This window comes from Hyposmocoma kahamanoa, unplaced genomic scaffold (assembly GCF_003589595.1).
Source record: "Hyposmocoma kahamanoa isolate Upper Pololo Valley unplaced genomic scaffold, ASM358959v1 224, whole genome shotgun sequence".
Classification (NCBI taxonomy): domain Eukaryota; kingdom Metazoa; phylum Arthropoda; class Insecta; order Lepidoptera; family Cosmopterigidae; genus Hyposmocoma; species Hyposmocoma kahamanoa.
Window position 1 is genome coordinate 10444343 of NW_020653743.1, and position 17613 is coordinate 10461955.

At 37.8% G+C, this 17613-nt stretch overlaps 1 protein-coding gene across 7 annotated transcripts in view; it reads right to left on the reverse strand.

Moving 5' to 3' along the window:
• Positions 1-17613, reverse strand: part of LOC113228233 (protein pangolin, isoforms A/H/I/S) — a 255470-nt gene that overhangs the window by 212465 nt on the left and 25392 nt on the right. For all 7 annotated transcript variants that reach the window (XM_026461499.1, XM_026461496.1, XM_026461498.1 and 4 more), the window contains exon 2: positions 13799-14232. In XM_026461499.1, coding sequence (XP_026317284.1) covers positions 13799-13975 — 177 coding nt within the window. In that variant the 5' untranslated portion in view covers positions 13976-14232. The remainder of the gene's footprint in view (positions 1-13798; positions 14233-17613) is intronic.

Below are 17613 nucleotides of genomic sequence, written 5' to 3' on the forward strand. Positions count from 1 at the left end.
TGTACTGTGATTTATTTGCCACGCGCTACTTTTGTTGACTTTGGTATTAAAATAAGAATACTGTTGCTTGTTGTTATTTTTGGTGACGAATTTAACGACCCTCATGCGTGCTAAGTCGGCAATCAAATTATGGACTAAATCAAGAGAACCATCAGCTGTTTTTGTTGCAAAAACGCCATAGAAAGGCAATCGTAAGAGAAATGTTAGCCAGGGAGTATTATTGATGCATTTAGTTACAACAATTTTGGATAATGATTACTATAAACGGAATGTTATCTATCAATAAGAAAACCTTCAACATAATCTTATCTGATAATTAGTTGTTCCTGTAATACAATCATGCGAAAGTAGCACAATAATAAACAATTACATTAAAACGGCGTTGCTTTTAATAATGAATGAATGAAATATTCTTTACTGCATTAAATACCCTTACAAACACCGTTAGGATAGGAATTGAAGAGTCGGAAATGGTGATGCAACCAAAGAATATCTTCAAATAGAGGTGTTTCAAAGAAACACACTACACATTGTATACTAATCATGTATACTCATAGATAATACAATAATAAGACAGACCACGGCTCGGCAAACTTAACGTAGGACGCCGTCTGGTCAGTTGGAGCTACGATCTACGAAAGGCTGCTGGCAGTAGATGGATGCGACAAGCTGAAGACCGGGTGAAATGGCGCGCATTGGGAGAGAGAGGCCTATGTCCAGCAGTGGACTGCGATATGCTGATGATGATGGAATAAGGGAATAAATAAAGGAATTAGAGAGAAAAAAGGAAACTTAGAGTCAAGGAGATAGATGTTCATTGATACATCGTTTGAAGGAATCAAGAGTAGGGGATCGTCGAATAGGCTCAGGGAGGGAATTCCACAGCCGGATAGCAAAGATAGTAAAAGAGTTGAAATAAAAATCGGAGATTTTTAGTATGAGTGTATAAGAGCACTGAAGAGGACGGCAGAGTGGAAAAGAAAACGTTCTGTAAGGTAAAGAGGCGTAAAGGAATAAAGTAGAGTAAAGAAGGGGAAGTGTGTGAAGGCCTCCACGCCAGTGGACCGGCAGCCATTGTGTACGAAATTGGGAGACATGGTCATATTTACGAAGTCTGAAGACAAGCGTCTGCACAGTCCAGTTTCGGATGTAGAAAGCTCAAGGTAATTTTTGTCATAGTAGGCAAAGAGTTAAGTCTTAGTCTAATAATGTTCATTCCACAGGAGTACAGGAGGAAGTTGAAACGTCAACGAAATGTAAATACACTCATATTGTGCCAGAATTAACGATCTCTAAAAATATCGATAGATATAGGTAAGGAACCTAATAATCGACACCTACAGGCTGGCACATTTAAACCTATACGTGTTTGCATATACGCAAACGTACAGAAACAACAACTGTGCAGTTTCCAAGTTGTGAAAATAACAATCGCGATCGTTTAAGCGTCAAACACATCTGTATGCACTAAAGTACAAGACCTAATGTGCGCAGAGCACTAAGTTTACATTGTGTGAGTGTGTGCGTTATTATTACTATTATTATATTGTAAGTCATGATTTTTTGTGAACTTACGAAATGGTTACATTGTGAGCAAAAGCTAGTGGATTCCACATTTTTACACCTAATCTTCAATAACATTAAGATTCTCGTTTTACATGAGTGCTCGTGATCACCTGCACTAGTATCTCTATCCTACATTGTCACCATTATGGAGTTATCATACTTATCGGTGCGAAATCAGCTCGATGTGACCATGTAGTTTTTTTTTATGCTACCAAGTGATAGGATGAACAAACCATGCGCCAAATAGTCAGCGACACGCCTAGCCATAGCAGTTGCATTGCCACTCAAGCTTCGAACCGCAAAGATCTGATGGGCACTGCCACTGCGCCTGTCACCCTGACATAAATTGACAAGTGCCATGTGCCTTTAATTTCACCAGTACCCTTACCCATTTGAAACCTGAAGGCCGTAGTGCTCATATTACCGCTTGGCGGTAGAAATAGGTATGATTCCAAGACTTCGCTGGACGAACTCTTTCACAAGTAGCTCTACTGCTAGTAGTTGATGCTACCGTTCCACTGCGTACGAACGCGATCGGAAATTCTCAGGAAACAGATTCGTTGTTAACTTGTGCCGAGTCGAAGCGTAGGTGCAGATACGAAACGCATAATAAGCTTTTTCTGATCAGCTTAATGCAATACCGTGTCGATAAGTGTGGCGGTTTCCTAAAGCGTAACTTTATGCCAAACAATAACACAGTGATAGACCAGAAAAAGAAACGCGTGACGACACTTACAAAGGTATTGAAATAAATTTCAAATTGTTACTTATGCGTCTGGTTACAGTTGTTTCCTGGTCCTTCGGTAACTCGCTTAGACTACTCGAATCTATCGCGTTTTTACGAGTGACATTATTCGCGACACTTCCGGTCTACAATTTGGGCTTCCACGTTTACGGTATTGGGTAACCTTAATATTATGGCCTTTTTTAGAAGACTAACAGAGGCCGGTTCAGACTAGACTAGAACAAGTGTTCGTGTTCTTTTGACTCATTGACTATGTCACTTGTTATGAACAAATGGATCAGACTGGTTTCATAAAGAAAGACGACCGCTTTTTTCTTTATAAGCAACACATTTCATTTATCACGTAATCATATCGTTTGGGACATTAAAACTTAATCATTTATTATTATCGAGTTCTAAGGCTCGTGTAAATTATGTTAAGTCAAACATTCCAAAGTTTCGGGCTCTTTACATGCCGTGATCAATGTGCCGGTTTACTTTTGTGGTGCAGGGTGTGCGTTGAGCGCTGCTCGCGACGTCTCCTGCATCATTCGCAGCGCAGCGAAGTAAACGGGCCATTGCTTCCCAACATTTATAATTGCACCATGTGCACTCAAACTGGGAAAAATATAACTGTAAGTATTCCATTTTGATCGCATACCTTCCAGAGCCGCCAGAGTATTGATTGCACCCGGGCACTACATGGGCTAGTGTGGGCGCTGCATGATTGCGTACGTACACAATTTAGAACAGAAAAAATACGGCTGGGAAAAAGAGCTTCGGTAGAAAGGTACTTTAGACTTCCTAAAGGGCTAAATTTCATCCGAGACGAATACGAAACGTATACAACGATTCTTCCAAGACTAACATATGGCCTTTATTACACTTCTTGGTCGGTGACGTCATAACGCGAAGAGAATTGACAATCATACGGAAAGAGTCGTTTGACTCGATTGATATTTTAAGATAATGCGAATTTAATATATGAACTGTATAAATATAAATTGTGTATTTCTTGTATTTCTTAGGTACTATACAAAACCGCACATCGGTAAATGATAGCACAAAAATAAGCAGAAGTTATAAAAAGGAAGCCAATTTTTACGAAAAAAAAAAACTCTTTTCGCGCGGTTCAATAAAGAATGCTTTTTCGATATTGGTCGTCTTTGGAACCGAGTTTTTTCAAAATGGCGGTCATCGTCAATCGCGGAGTTTCAAAATGGCCACCAAAAAGATATATAACGATTTCCCGCGAAAAAATGTAATAAAATTAAACTATTGAAGAAAAATTACAATCTAAGATCTGGCAATACGGCCAATTAGACGCTGTAACCTGTTCCGAAGGACGAAAAAATTTACTACTACTCATCGTCAATCGGTGACGGGTCAAAATGATGTTTGGTCATTTCCCGCTAACTATGGCTGAACAGAATAAATCAAAATCACAATGACTTGATAATGCATAGAGTGAAACTATTTTTTTTTTTGGGTCTAAATCGCGTATATTTATTTTTTTTTTCAAACAAATCAACATTCCGGGCTCTTTACAGGTTCTAGGTTAATTTATCAATCAGGTATGTATAATATTGCAAACCAAACTATTCTGAGCTATAATTATATTAGTAATTGTTATTAATTTTTTTTAAATTACGTGTAATCTATTTTAAGCAAATTTTAAGCTTGAACTTAGATATATTTCAGCCATATCTTTATGCTCCGAGCAGTCCCGAAGACGGGAAGCGGACGTCGAGACAACGCCACGCTGTTCGCTAAATATAGCACCATCCTGCGCGGGCGCATGGGCAATGTCCTGCGTTTTATGGGGTTCGGTTTTATATTCATTCATCTATGTAGCTTAGCTTCCAAAAACTATAAATAGGCGACAAAATGAAGTAGAGGTACATCAGGATTTTCGAAAAGAGAGGTCTGGCTCACTGCCTACGCCACTGGATGATGGTGTAATGATATATGTGTGTGTGTAGATTCCTAACAATGTTGTTGTATTACAGCATCGGGACAAGCATTCCGTTCGATTTCCGTAAGACCTCAATGTGACGATGGTGGTGATTGTCCTCTTTTCTGCTCGACTGCGGTGATACCAAACGAGGGGTAATGATTTTTTCTCGTATATCCTAGAAGTTGTCTTATCAACTTTTTCGGATAATATTTCTAGTAATTGAGTTGGCATTCACAAGTTTCACAAACACTACTTAGCAAATAAAGAATAAATTCGATCTAAAATTGCAGTCAAAACCCAGATTGTGACAGACTTGTGGCCTAAATCTTTTGTCTTCTATCTAGATCCCACGTCACTCAACCACATCACGAAATATTAACTGATAAAATGCGCCATCAAAAATTAAACCTTGATATCGTTGGTTTATAATCCTTACATACTCGTGCTTTACATATGTCTCAGTCCAAGTCCGTTTTATTATCTCTTACCGACTTAAAAAAAAGGAGGAGGTTCTCAATTCGACTGCATTGTTGTGTGTATCATGTTACGTTTGTGAGACAATTTCGATGATTCTTTTTTTGTTGGAAACAAGGTTGGCACGATTAAACAATTTTAATTTATATTTAAAACTCTACCGCTCATTAGTAAGGCAGATTCCCCTGAGAAGAATGAGCAACCCCTAGAGTTTCTTAACTCTAGGGGTTGCTCTTTGTATATAACATTTGTACGCATTCATAATTTACAATTTTTTTTTTTAATTTTAAAGACTAGGGTCTTCTACATCTGAGAAATATTCCATATCTAAAGAAAATATTCCATATCTAAAGACGGCTATTTTCTGGTATATTGGATGTAAGTAGCAGTAGAGCTCCTTGTGAAAGAGTTCGTCCAGGGAAGTACTGCCTGCCACCTTATCTGTTTCTGCCGCCAAGTAATAATGTGAGCATTATTGCTTTCCGGTTTGGAAGGGTAAGGCTGCTGGTGAAATTACAGGCACATGGGACTTGTCATCTTATGTCTCAGGGTGACGGGCGCAGAGGCAGTGCCCCTAACATCTTTGAGATTGAAAGCTCCGAGTGGCACTGCAACCGTTATGTACTAAAAAAAAACCATTTTTCGAAAATTGATTTCAATAAAACTCGGCAAATAGCTGTTATGCACAACGTTGAACATCGTTTTTTTTTAATAAAAAAAATAAAGCAATGGCGGTCCGGTGTGCTACGTGTGTGTATGTACTACTATTAAAGCTTAGTATTGGCTGGAAATCCAATGAATTTAGCCTTGGTAACGTTTTGGTTAATTAGCAATTATTAATCGTCGCTATTTGGAGTTAGTTATTTAAACTATTTGAGGCTAATAGTCAGACAAGTTACGCCATACATATCTTGTAAGGTGTTAAAATTAAATCAGGACAATTAATTATAGTACTTCAAGACAAATAAGGTAGTGTGTGGAATCGTTGAGTACCATGGTTTATGACGACCTCTGTAGTAGAGTGGCTTGCATATCGAATTTCATGGTGTCGTGATCTCCGAGGTCCCAGGTTAGATTCTACATTGTCTCGGGTTTGGGTGTTTGTGGTACCGTCGTTGTTACCGACTTCCATAACACAACTGTTTTAGTTACTTTGAGATCAGACCAACGTATGTGATGTTGGTTTGTAGATAAAGAAGCTGAAATGGAATTGGAGCCATAGAGTTTCTAGGTGAACACCTAGTAACTCTATGGCAGCTCCATTTATTTATTTATTTCCGAAACGCCTATGTCAGGCTTTGTCCATTCGGACAAAGCCTATGTCTGGCCAAATTAAACAGTGTCCGGCTGGTCCTTCTTTTATTAGGCTTTTTACATCGGACCAAGTTTTGTTTTGTTTAATTTCGAAGGATAGGCATTGCAAGAATAGATGATTAATAATAATAAACACTGATTTATTCGATAATATTGTTATTTTTCTGTAAATTATAAAAAAAACTCACAATACCCAGACCAGAACAAATTTAAAAAGATTTCCAAAATAGGACCACCTATCGGGAATCGAACCCAGAACCTCCACAAACAGCACCCACACTGAAAACCGCTGGGCCATCAAGGTCGCAAAGATTTAATAAATAAACAGTTCTGCAGTTCTTTATAAACAAATTTTTATTTTTAACTAGACTCATCTGTGTTATAACTGTGATTGTATAGTCTATAATAAGGAAATAATTCGAATAAGAACGTGCGTCTCTACTTCAAGAGTTGATTTCGATACTAAAGGGCTAACTGTGAAAAAAAAGAATGCAATAACGCAATTATTAATCACTAGAACGTCATTACCTTCCCTATTCATATTTTTTGCACAATTGCGTCTTCTTTCACAATCTATCGATAAAGTTGTCCACAACAACTACATGACTATTCAAAATTTTACGAAAACTGCCAACCACAAAACGTGATATAAAAAAGAGACTATAGAAGTGCATAATTTTGATTGCATAGAAACAAACAATGTGCATGTTCTTTTGGCATAACAACTAAGTAATCGCTTTATGTGTGACCTTATATAACAATGCGTATCAACTTAATAACAAATTGCACCCGTATGCAGGCCAATGCAACGGCCCACGTGCAAAAACACACAGTTCGATCGTAATTAGGAAGTATAGGTTGCGCCTACGCACCTCTCGATATGGTTTGTGAAATTAATAACATGTACAGTCCGAGAAATTGACTACTGGATGATTTGAAGATAGTAATTCACCATTGCATGTATATTATATGACTAAAGATCTACACAAATGTGTAGAATTAAAAATAGGTACAACTAAAAACGTCTAATACCTACTATGTTAAATGTTATAAAATATTAAGCTCCTTGAGGACTCTTGTGTTTTATGCATATATATATATATATATATATATATATTAATAATCTCAGTACGGAGTGCTAAAAAACCCGACCGCAAAAGTTATTCATCGCCTAGTTTGCCGCCCTTAGAGGTGGAATACTTTCTTAAAATTTAAATGGGACCACATCTTGGAAAGAGGGTAACTCCCTTTTTCCAACAAAAAAAGAATCATCAAAATTGGTTCACAAAGTTCGCGTAACATACATACAAAAAAAAACATACAGTCGAATGGAGAATCTCATCTTTTGTAAAGTCGGTTAAGAAAGGTGTTTTATTGGATGCTATACACATGTCAAAATTTTTTCTATACTTACGTAAGATGGAGGGTGCTTTATTCTTTTTAAAGCTTTGCTTTGCTCTGCTTGTCGCTGAATGCTTTGTTCAAAATTATAGTATTCTGGAATACTTCGTTATTACATAAAAGCAGCGAAGTAGTGACTCGTTTAACAAAACCGAAATTACGTTTTGTAACGTGTAAATATGATTTATCTCAAAAGTGACCAACTATTTCATTCATCGACTGTACATAAAACAATATCTAAAGGATCGCACAGGGGCGGAGTATAGGCCCTTTATGAATTATAAATGAGATTTATCTTGGTGAGATTGAAGTGCAATGCGTGAAGGTTTGTCCTGGTACTCTTTTGCCTTGGCCTGAGGAGTTAACTAGGCTAATCGCTAGTGATTTGTAGTAAAACAAGACTTATTGATTTAAGTCACATCAAGCCAGTAATAGTCCACTGCAAGATACTGGGCTTTCTAAAGGAGTTTTAGTCATTATCACAATGGCTAGAGTAAGGGTAAGGCTTTAACGATACACAATGAGACGCTGTTGCCGATCTTCTGGTACGAAGGTTTTATAAATATTTTTTGACACTAAATGACAGGACGAACAAATCTTGTGGTAAGGGACACGCCTGTCCATTGCAGTTTTAGTGCCATTCAGAGCTTTAAATCGCAAAGACCTGAGGTGCACTGCCACTGCGCTCGTCATAAGTTACACATATTAGATATATATGTAGTTAGACATAAGTTGAGAAGTCCCATGTGCCTGTAATTTCACGATTACCCTTCAAAACCGAAACGCAGTAATACGCACATTACTGCTTGGCGGCAGAAATAGGTAAAGTGTCAGTACTTCCCTGGACGAGCTCTTTCATAAACTTTACTGTTCTTAAAACAACCGTGTCGCTCCGTCGCCTTCCATCCTTCGGCACGTCAGGAGTGACGACTTTCACCGACTTCTTGGGTTGCATCCGGTCAACGATTTGAACCTGGGTGTATTACTCTCCACATAGACAATGCCAGTCATTTAGGCGGGGCCCGCCGAGAAGGACGATCTCGACGGGTTTGAGGAGTGTGGGACATGGAGCAGTGGAGGATTCAGGGGAAATCTTTTGCCCAGAAGTGGGACACCGTAGGTTATATCTAAAATCTTTATAGGTACAATTACGTAATTATTATTGCTTTTTCCAATCATTACCCTCACATCTCGCTGGCTCTCACTGTCGGAACAAATCGGAAGTGTCTTTGAATTTCTATATCAATTTTTTGTTTTCAGTCGTTTTCTGACGTATCTGTGTTTTACATATTTTTTTTAATTATAGATTTTTGCAAGATACACCACCAGGTGCACGACTGGTACGTCCCGTCATTTGTTAACATAAAAAAATCTAATAATTGACAACGCCTGTTGTGAAAAGGACATTAGGGACAACATATACTTTTTCTTGTCGTTCGTTAAGAGTCAATACAACCTCAAACGGCTTTGGTTGATTCCGCATAACAGTGAAATTGTTGAATCAATGACTTTGGAAAAATATATAGGAAAATTGAGGATATACACTGATTAGTGTACGGTGCGAAAACACGACACGAAAATCATGATAGAAAAAATAAACACAAACGTGCTTTACATTTATACCAACATTTTTTTTTTTATGTCAACTGAACTAAATAGAACACATATAGTATAGGATATACAATTTCCAAATGGCTTTTATTTCGTTTGAAAAAAATAAATTTTAAAATAAAGCCCGTGTGTCCCTGCCGCTCGACACGTGCAATAAAACCGATCCAGTATGGGAAAAATTTGAATTCCAGCTGAGATAGTATCGATTTATAAGAACTTACAAAGTACAATGTATTTCAAGTAGCAGGATATTGAAGACACTAAGAGGATAATAAGCCTATATGGTCAGATGTATTCCACTTGTGTCTAGAAAAAGTCGATGGCAGGCGATTTCCGTTGCGGTCCGAACTTGATGGAACTGGTAACTCTTTTTTTAGTTATTTATCAAATAGTTATACGAGAATGCTTAAATAGCACACACGCACTCGATAAACAATCGTTCAAGGACGCAAGCACGTTCAAATCACTTATTAATTCTAAAAAAGACACTTTAAAGTTATTTTACAAATAGATTGTGTACGATAGTGTGTCACACGTTGTCTAACCACAGACTATGTAGAAATGTAACAAAACAAGTAACAAATCCTGCCATAAATTCCTGCTAACCACAAATTGTCAGACATTACACCTACATTCCCGTTATCTTTTGCTTTATTGTGCAAAATTTAATGTAAAACTCAACACTGGTGGTAAGGTGCGGAACCCGCTTGAGTGAAGGTTGTATCATCTATTTCTATCGCAAAGCAGCAATGCTGTGTTTGATTGAAGGGTAGGTATAGTCAGATCTTATTTCTAATAAGTTTGAATATACGAATGTGATTTGTCTGCAATACTCATAAATAAAAAACCATGAACTGATTACTTTGAAACACAGAACAATAAATGAAATGGTTAATTAGCGTTTGACGCGTGTTAACTATAGATCTCGAAAGATCTATCTGAGCTCAGTCCGCCATTTTCGCTTTGTATGGTGTGGTTGTGTCATTCTTTCGTGCAAATTGTCTAAAATCCTAGAGACATACTGCGCTGCCGTACTGTGCTGTTTTGGAGTGCAAAAACGACAGCCGCACTAAAAAAAATTACCAGTGGTGGTATTTCATATCATCGGAAAGTTTTATTTTAATAAATTTTCTGTTTATCGAAATAATTTGTTTGTTACAAGAAACCAATCAAGATCAAGATTTTGTAGTGTTTCAAATTAAGAATGTGTTAGTTTTGGCGACATCGGTTCTCATAGTAATCGAGGCTTAAGGCACTTCCATTGTTTTTTTTTCTTCCGCGCTTTGAAATGTCTACTGCATTCTTAACGAAAATGTACAGTAGGTGTCTAATTTATCTCGCTAAGAAACGATATTTTTGGCGAAACTAAGTTACTAACATATTTGGGATCAGGAAACGAGATTAACAACCCTATAAGCGGTTTCAGTTTTATTGTTAAGCGAAATCAGCGTAATAAATATTTCAAAGAAAAAAAAAAACATTTTGAAAGTTACCAAAATGCAAATGCGTTAGTTATGACAAGGAGGGCAGATTAGTAGTCTCTCTATTGGTAGAAGATAGAAGTTTGTAAATATTTTGCCTTAGAATAATAACGCATAGAAACCTAGCCCGCACACGCTAAGGCAAATTGAAGCGCTCCCAATGGGCCTACACGAGCGGGCGGGCCTTCATTGCTCAAGGTCAACTTGCACCGCGAACAGTTCCAGAATTTTAGCTAAAAATGACGAAATGTGCGGTAAATGAGTGTAAAAATACGTCAGACAAACATAAAATAGATACTAACATCACATTCCACAAGGAAGTAACGCGTTTCAACTTGTATTTTTATATAAATATTCACTAAAACCGAAAATTAACCTACTACTAAAACTAGCCTACATGAATTTGATTTTTGCCTCACTTGTGACAGTTCGTTTGATATGAAACTATCATTCTATGCGTTATTATTCTAAGTATTTTGCAACATGGCGACGATTGTAACTTAACTGGCAAGCCTTTAAAAAAACATCTGAGGTGGTCTTAGAATTTATGCCACAAAAATGTCTACTCAAATTAATGGTAATTTTTCCCAGTAGGCAGTTAAATTTGCCTTCATGCGGCGCTACAATTTAAGAGAAAAAAATATGACTATGGTATCAGCAGGTGTCAACTTCAGGTAGATTGCGGAGAGCTATTGAAGGTATTCCATGTATTTGTAGACATGATTCAATGGCATCACAATGAATTGAATAGCCTCGGCGAAGCACATATTTTTGGGCAGTTGACGAACAACAAGAACTTCAAATTTTGTCTTTAATATACAGGTATAAGAGCATGTGTTGAATTTTTTGAGATTTATACTTTTGTAAACAAATTGCATATTTGTGTTCAAATCTTTTTGTACGATTTTACACTTTTAAACTTTAACACAATTACGCCTCTTTTAAGTAACACTGTTGTGTTGATTTTATTATAATTTACACAAATACACAATGTATATTCTTTATTCTATTTTAACTACCTCTGTGGCCGAACGGTTACCATGCCGAACTGCCATGAGATGTCCTGGGTTCGATTCCCAGGCCGGGAGAAATATATGTATGGCCTACATTTATTTCTCTCGTGAGTTTGGGTGTAATTTGTGATTGTCTAAATGTGTGTCCATGGCACCCGCTGCAAAACGCACACACTAAACATAGTGCGGAGCTATGTTCAGTGTGATTATTATTATTGGTCAGTTTGAATTTGCTACTAAGAACAACTGTTGAATGAACAGATTAGATGACGATATAACATTTGTAGGCAACGTTTTGAGTTCCGCTTTACGCAATCGGTTATTCAAAAACTTCTTTACATGTTTTTCATAACATTTATTATTCTCACTCAACGCTTTGTATTTCTGGAATGATTAGGAATGTTTCCAACGCTTGCTTTTAATGCTAATTCCGATATAGTTTACGATCTTGTAAAAGCGGAGGTCGTAAAAAAGTATCAAATTTTTACACACTCGGAACATTTATAAATATTCATTAGAATGGACGGGAATCGACCTCATTATGTCCGATTGGTTGCGCAGATAATTTTAAGCATAATAGAAGAATTGCTTAATTAAGAGTGGTTACACACGGTGACTTTTAACCATGCAAACGCGCGTTTCACAAACGCGCAATTGCATAGTAACACTAGCGATTTAAAGGCGGTTGCGTATATGCAGACACGCGACTGCGTCGATGCAGTTGCTTATGTTGCCTCACTAAAAACGTACATCGCGTTTGCATCGCGATTGTGTCGCTGCTTAAGCCGCGCTGCTAAAAGTCGTCGTGTGGGTACACGCTCTAAGGGCGTGTTTCCATTATGTCGTAACGTTTTATTTATCGTTGGACGATAGTCGCGTCTAACCTTTTCTCATATCACGACTATCTGTCGTGACTGTGTCGTGCACGTTTCTTTTATCGTTGAACCACTGTTGTGTCTAGTTGTTTCCACTAAATCGTGACGACAATTTATCGGCTCAAGGCAACCGATTTGTCGTCGTGTTTGAACGACAGAATCGTTTGAAGCTCCGATTATCTACCGTCACATTTTTATTGTGACGTTTTATTTATCGCCGGAAATGCTACGACAGTCTGTCGTTCTAACGTCAAAAAGGCCGAGAACGACAGCTAATCATGTTGTACGATATGTGAACAACTTCATTTAAATATACAAGCCACGACACTTTAAACTGCATCATGACATAATGGGAACGCGCCCTAAGTCGACCGTACAAATATATTATATTAAAAAAGTCGTAGACATATTTGCTCCCTCTAGTATGCTTGGCATGGACGCCAAAATTGAGACAGACGAATATTTTGCATTGTAGATAATATCTAGCACCGATAGACATGTCACTGTAACGCAAATTGCCCGTAAAACAAACAACAACAACCGCAAAAGACCGAAACTAAACAGAACCCAAAACAAGAGGAAAAAAAATATCCCAAAAAGCACACAGGTACGTTTCCGAAAATATAAAAACATTTGTGTTCCCCAACATAAATTACTTATTCATTGTATTTCCGAAAACTCCATTATTCGACAAGGGGGTGCGTTCACAATGCATATCTACCTGCATGCAGGTATTTCTCATAATAAACAGACTCCCACTGGCTTTTGTCGACGATTCTACCTGTTGAGAGGCGAGGGAGTGCAAACATTACTTTGGACACCTACGAAAAATGACATCCTTTTCTCTCTCCTAAAAAGTTGCACGTAAGAGAGAGATAGAGAACTCTGATTTGTACAGAAAGCACGAGAGTCACGCTTCGTATAAATATTGGATTATACTTAGCAATTCTCCCGTGTATGTCATAATTGCGACGATTATCGTACGTGATGCCATTACAATGGTCTTTGTACCAATTTTCTGAGTTTCGATTTCGATTACGATTTCCGATTGAATCGATCGATTTGCTCGAATATTTACGCCTCCCTGCTTTTTGGAGATGTTTCGAAAAGTATTTATCGTAACATTTGTTTGAATGTTCCGCAATTTTGGGTTATTCTTTCGAAGTTGTTGTGCATTAAGAAATTCGACTGTCGGATTAAACTCAACTTCAATTCTTGTTTTATTGGGTAAACAAACTTATTTACAACTTTAAAAAAATAAGTAATATTTTTGAGTTTATATTTTTAGTGTACTATACTTCGGGTAAGAATCTCCAGTAATCGTTTGGATGATATGCAATTCAATGCACAAATTAAAAACGTTACAAATAATGCGCACTTACCTCACTCTCAGTCCAATCAATGAGACTGGACTTCTCCTCAAGAAGGTTCTCGGAACTCCGTTTCTCGTCTTCTCCGTCCCCTTCGTCCTTGAAGACCTTGACCTCATCCGTGGAGCCCAGGTCGTCCCCGCCCGAGCTCGCAGCCGAACTCGACTGCGCATGAGGCATTTTCACCATCCAAACCACCCCCACATTATCCCATCCCTAAACCACACTATCTGTCATCCATGACGGTACAACACTACGCTCTCGTGTTCGAAGTTTCAAATTCCACTTTCGATAATTCTTTTTTTTTAAATATCAGTTAGACGCCTTTTTGCGGATTTTTGAGGGTTTTTTTGGTACTTAAATGATAAAATGAGATCACAGATAACTTTTGTCACGTGAAAATTAAAATGCTATTGAGGTGGCTTGTTAATTGCGCTCGATTGCATCTGTAACAAAAAGAAACATCATTTTATTTAGTAATACAGCTCTGCAGACAAACCTTATCGGTAATCTTTTCTATTATTCTAGCCACATTAACGCTCTAGCTGTATTTTTTTACAATATCCAGTGACGGGAAGAATGAGTCGTGCGCCTGGTGATCAGCGACACGCCTGTCCGTAGCAGTTGCAATGCTGCTAAGAGCTTTGGGACACTTTGAGAGCTTTGAGATCTGAGGGACACTGGTACTGCACCCATCACCTTGAGATATCAAGTTAACACGTCCCCCGTCTTGCTGTAGTTTCACCAGCATTTTTACCCCTCGAAATCGAAACGCAGTAATGCTTGCATGAAAATGCTTGGCGGTAGAAGTATGGTGGCTGTACTTTTCTGGACGAACTCTCACAAGAAGCTCTACTGATTGTATTGTATATAAGTGTACATATATAATGAATAGTAAAAAATATATTTCATAAATAACACAAATAAACGAAATTTCAAATTTTCAATACGCACTTGCATACTTATGCAAGCATTGCTTAACTATTTCATTAAATATTTGATGGTTTAATGTCTTATAAAAGCTAACTCAATATGTTAACATGTTTTGTGGCTGACTGTACTCGTACATAGCACTAGGTCAAGCGTTCTCAAGTGTGGACAGCCTCTTTTGGCGGTGGTCCAAGCGCGATTTCGACGAAACAAAATTAATAACAAATCTAAAATATGTTAGTTTAAAAATAGAACATTTTGAACGTTTTTAATGTTGTATTAATAAACGGGTTTGTTTTTTTTTGTAATTTAAATTTAGAATAACAAAACGTATTTATTTTTAAAAACAATATTTGTTTACTAGTAATGACGAGTGGAAAAATTTTGCGAGCTCGGTATGTTCCAACTGTTAGCACTGTAGGCGTTAGTTGAGAATGTTCCGGTTTCAATTCCTTATAGGACCTATTTCGAAACACCCTTTTTTTGTAAACTGGTTACGGTGTGGGTGTTCTGGATAGTACCCAGGAGTGAATTTCGTGGCTTGGAAGTCAAGAAAACCCTAGTTGGAGACAATTGGTGCAGCTGGAGACAATTGGTGCAGTTGGAGACAATTGGTGCAGTTGGAGACAATTGGTGCAGTTGTAAAAAATTATTATTCGAAATAATAGTGATTATTAACACTTTTTTCTTAAGGTACAAAGAGACGGGACGAACAAGTCGTTGCGTCGGGTAGTAAACGACACACCTATCCGTAACAGTTGCAGTGCTACTGCACGGATAGGTGTGTCGTAGCAATTACATTGCCCTCTTGGATTTCAGCAACGCTTTTGACTCTGTTAACTTCGACATTCTTCTTGGTGGCCTTCAGGCTGTTAATATCCCCTCTCCTATTATAAGTTGGTTCTCTTCGTATCTTTTCGGTCGCCAGCAGAGCGTGAAAATCAATGATGGCTCGTCATCTTGGTCTAACTTAACTGCTGGTGTGCCCCAGGGTGGCGTACTCTCTCCTTTACTCTTTTCTATTTTTATTAATAATATTTCCCGTGTCATTTCTTCTCCCTTCCATTTATATGCTGATGATCTTCAGCTTTATCGTAATTTTGAAGTGGGCGAGGTAGCGGAGGCAATTGCGTCTATCAACTGTGATTTGTCTGCCATTCAGTTATGGGCCAAGTCATTTGGCCTTTTGGTTAATCCAGCCAAGTCTCAAGCAATGATTGTGGGCAGTAGCATATTGAGGTCCAAGTTGGACTGGTCTTTGGTACCTGCGCTGGTATATGACGGAGTTCCAATTGCATATACTGACAAGGCTAAAAATCTCGGGTTAGTAATGGACTGCACCTTGTCTTGGACTTCTCATGTCAATGAGGTCAGCAGACGAATGTACTTCTCATATCATTCTCTCAAACGTCTCCAATACTTTCTTCCTTTTCACACCAAAATTATGCTTGCGCAAACTCTTTTACTCCCTATTCTTGACTATGCCGACGTTTGTTACTTGGATGCGACCGAAGACCTTTTAAACAAACTAGAGCGTCTACAGAACCTGGCTATCAGATTTATTTTCGGTCTCCGAAAATTTGATCACGTTTCCGAATTTCGTGCTCGGTTAAAATGGCTCCCAATCCGCCTTCGCCGTGATGTGCATATCCTGTCCACCCTTTTTAATATACTTCATGACCCTAATTCCCCTTCCTACCTACGTTCCCGGTTCCAACTGCTTCCCCCTCCTAGCCGCTCAAGGCGTCCGTGCATCACTAAGATGCTCGTTCGTCGTAGTTGTAAAACAACTTTCTTTTACAACTCCTTTTCCTCTCTTGCAGCGCAGCTGTGGAACAGACTCCCTTCCCATATTCAGTCTAGTCCGTCAATTGCTTCCTTCAAGAAAAGGTTGACAGCGCACTTTCTTGCTGAACTCTCTTAATAATAATCATATTTGTATATGTGTAAGTTTATTGATACAATGTATTATACGTTATGTAGTCTATTTATTTATATACTACTACTACTACTACTACTATTTTAAATATTTAACGGTAATTTTATATATGCATATTTTATACATGTAGATTATCATCTTTTGTTATCTCTTTTGCACGCCGTTCCCCGCTTAAAACCTTTGCTCTCACTGCCTTGGGTTGGCTGGAAGAGATCTCTTTTAGAGATAAGTCCACCTTTGCTCACCTTATGTTATTTTTTTTGTTTCTGTTTATTTGTTTGGTGCAATAAAGAATATTAATTACAGGTATTATTTAAAGCTCTGAGTACAGAGCTTTAAATAATACCTGTAATTTCACTAACACACAAATCAGAACGCAGTAATGTGAGCATTACTGCTTCGCAGTAGAAATTGGTAAGGTGGTAGTATTTCCCTGGACGAAATCGTTCACAAGGAGCTCTACTGCTACTAAACTTATACAGTTACCAATAATTGCTACAAAACATTCACAGATATACGTACGTTGGAAATTTAAGTCATCCGACCCATCGACTTCTCTATTGAGGAGCTACCGATCTCCTACTAGGTTACCACCCGTTATATACAATAAATAACAAATAACCATTACGTGAACCATGAATTCATGCCAATTAATGTTTTGCGTGCTTTTATATGCCACGTAAAGTGTTTGTTATAACATCTATGGCGCAGATTCAACGTTTTATCTTTCCATTTATCGATTCAATTTTTTCTCTAACACCTATCGAATGTCTGTATTAAGTCTATTTATCTTTTGCTATTACAAACATAGTATAATTAAAACAAGTAGGGCAACTCCCGCCTGTTCGGCGCGTATATGCCTACACTTCGCTCGAAGCACAATTATATAAAAAATCTTAACAGCCGATTACTACCTCAGCTCGAATTCACATTTCTCCAGTACTAATACGGTTCATTT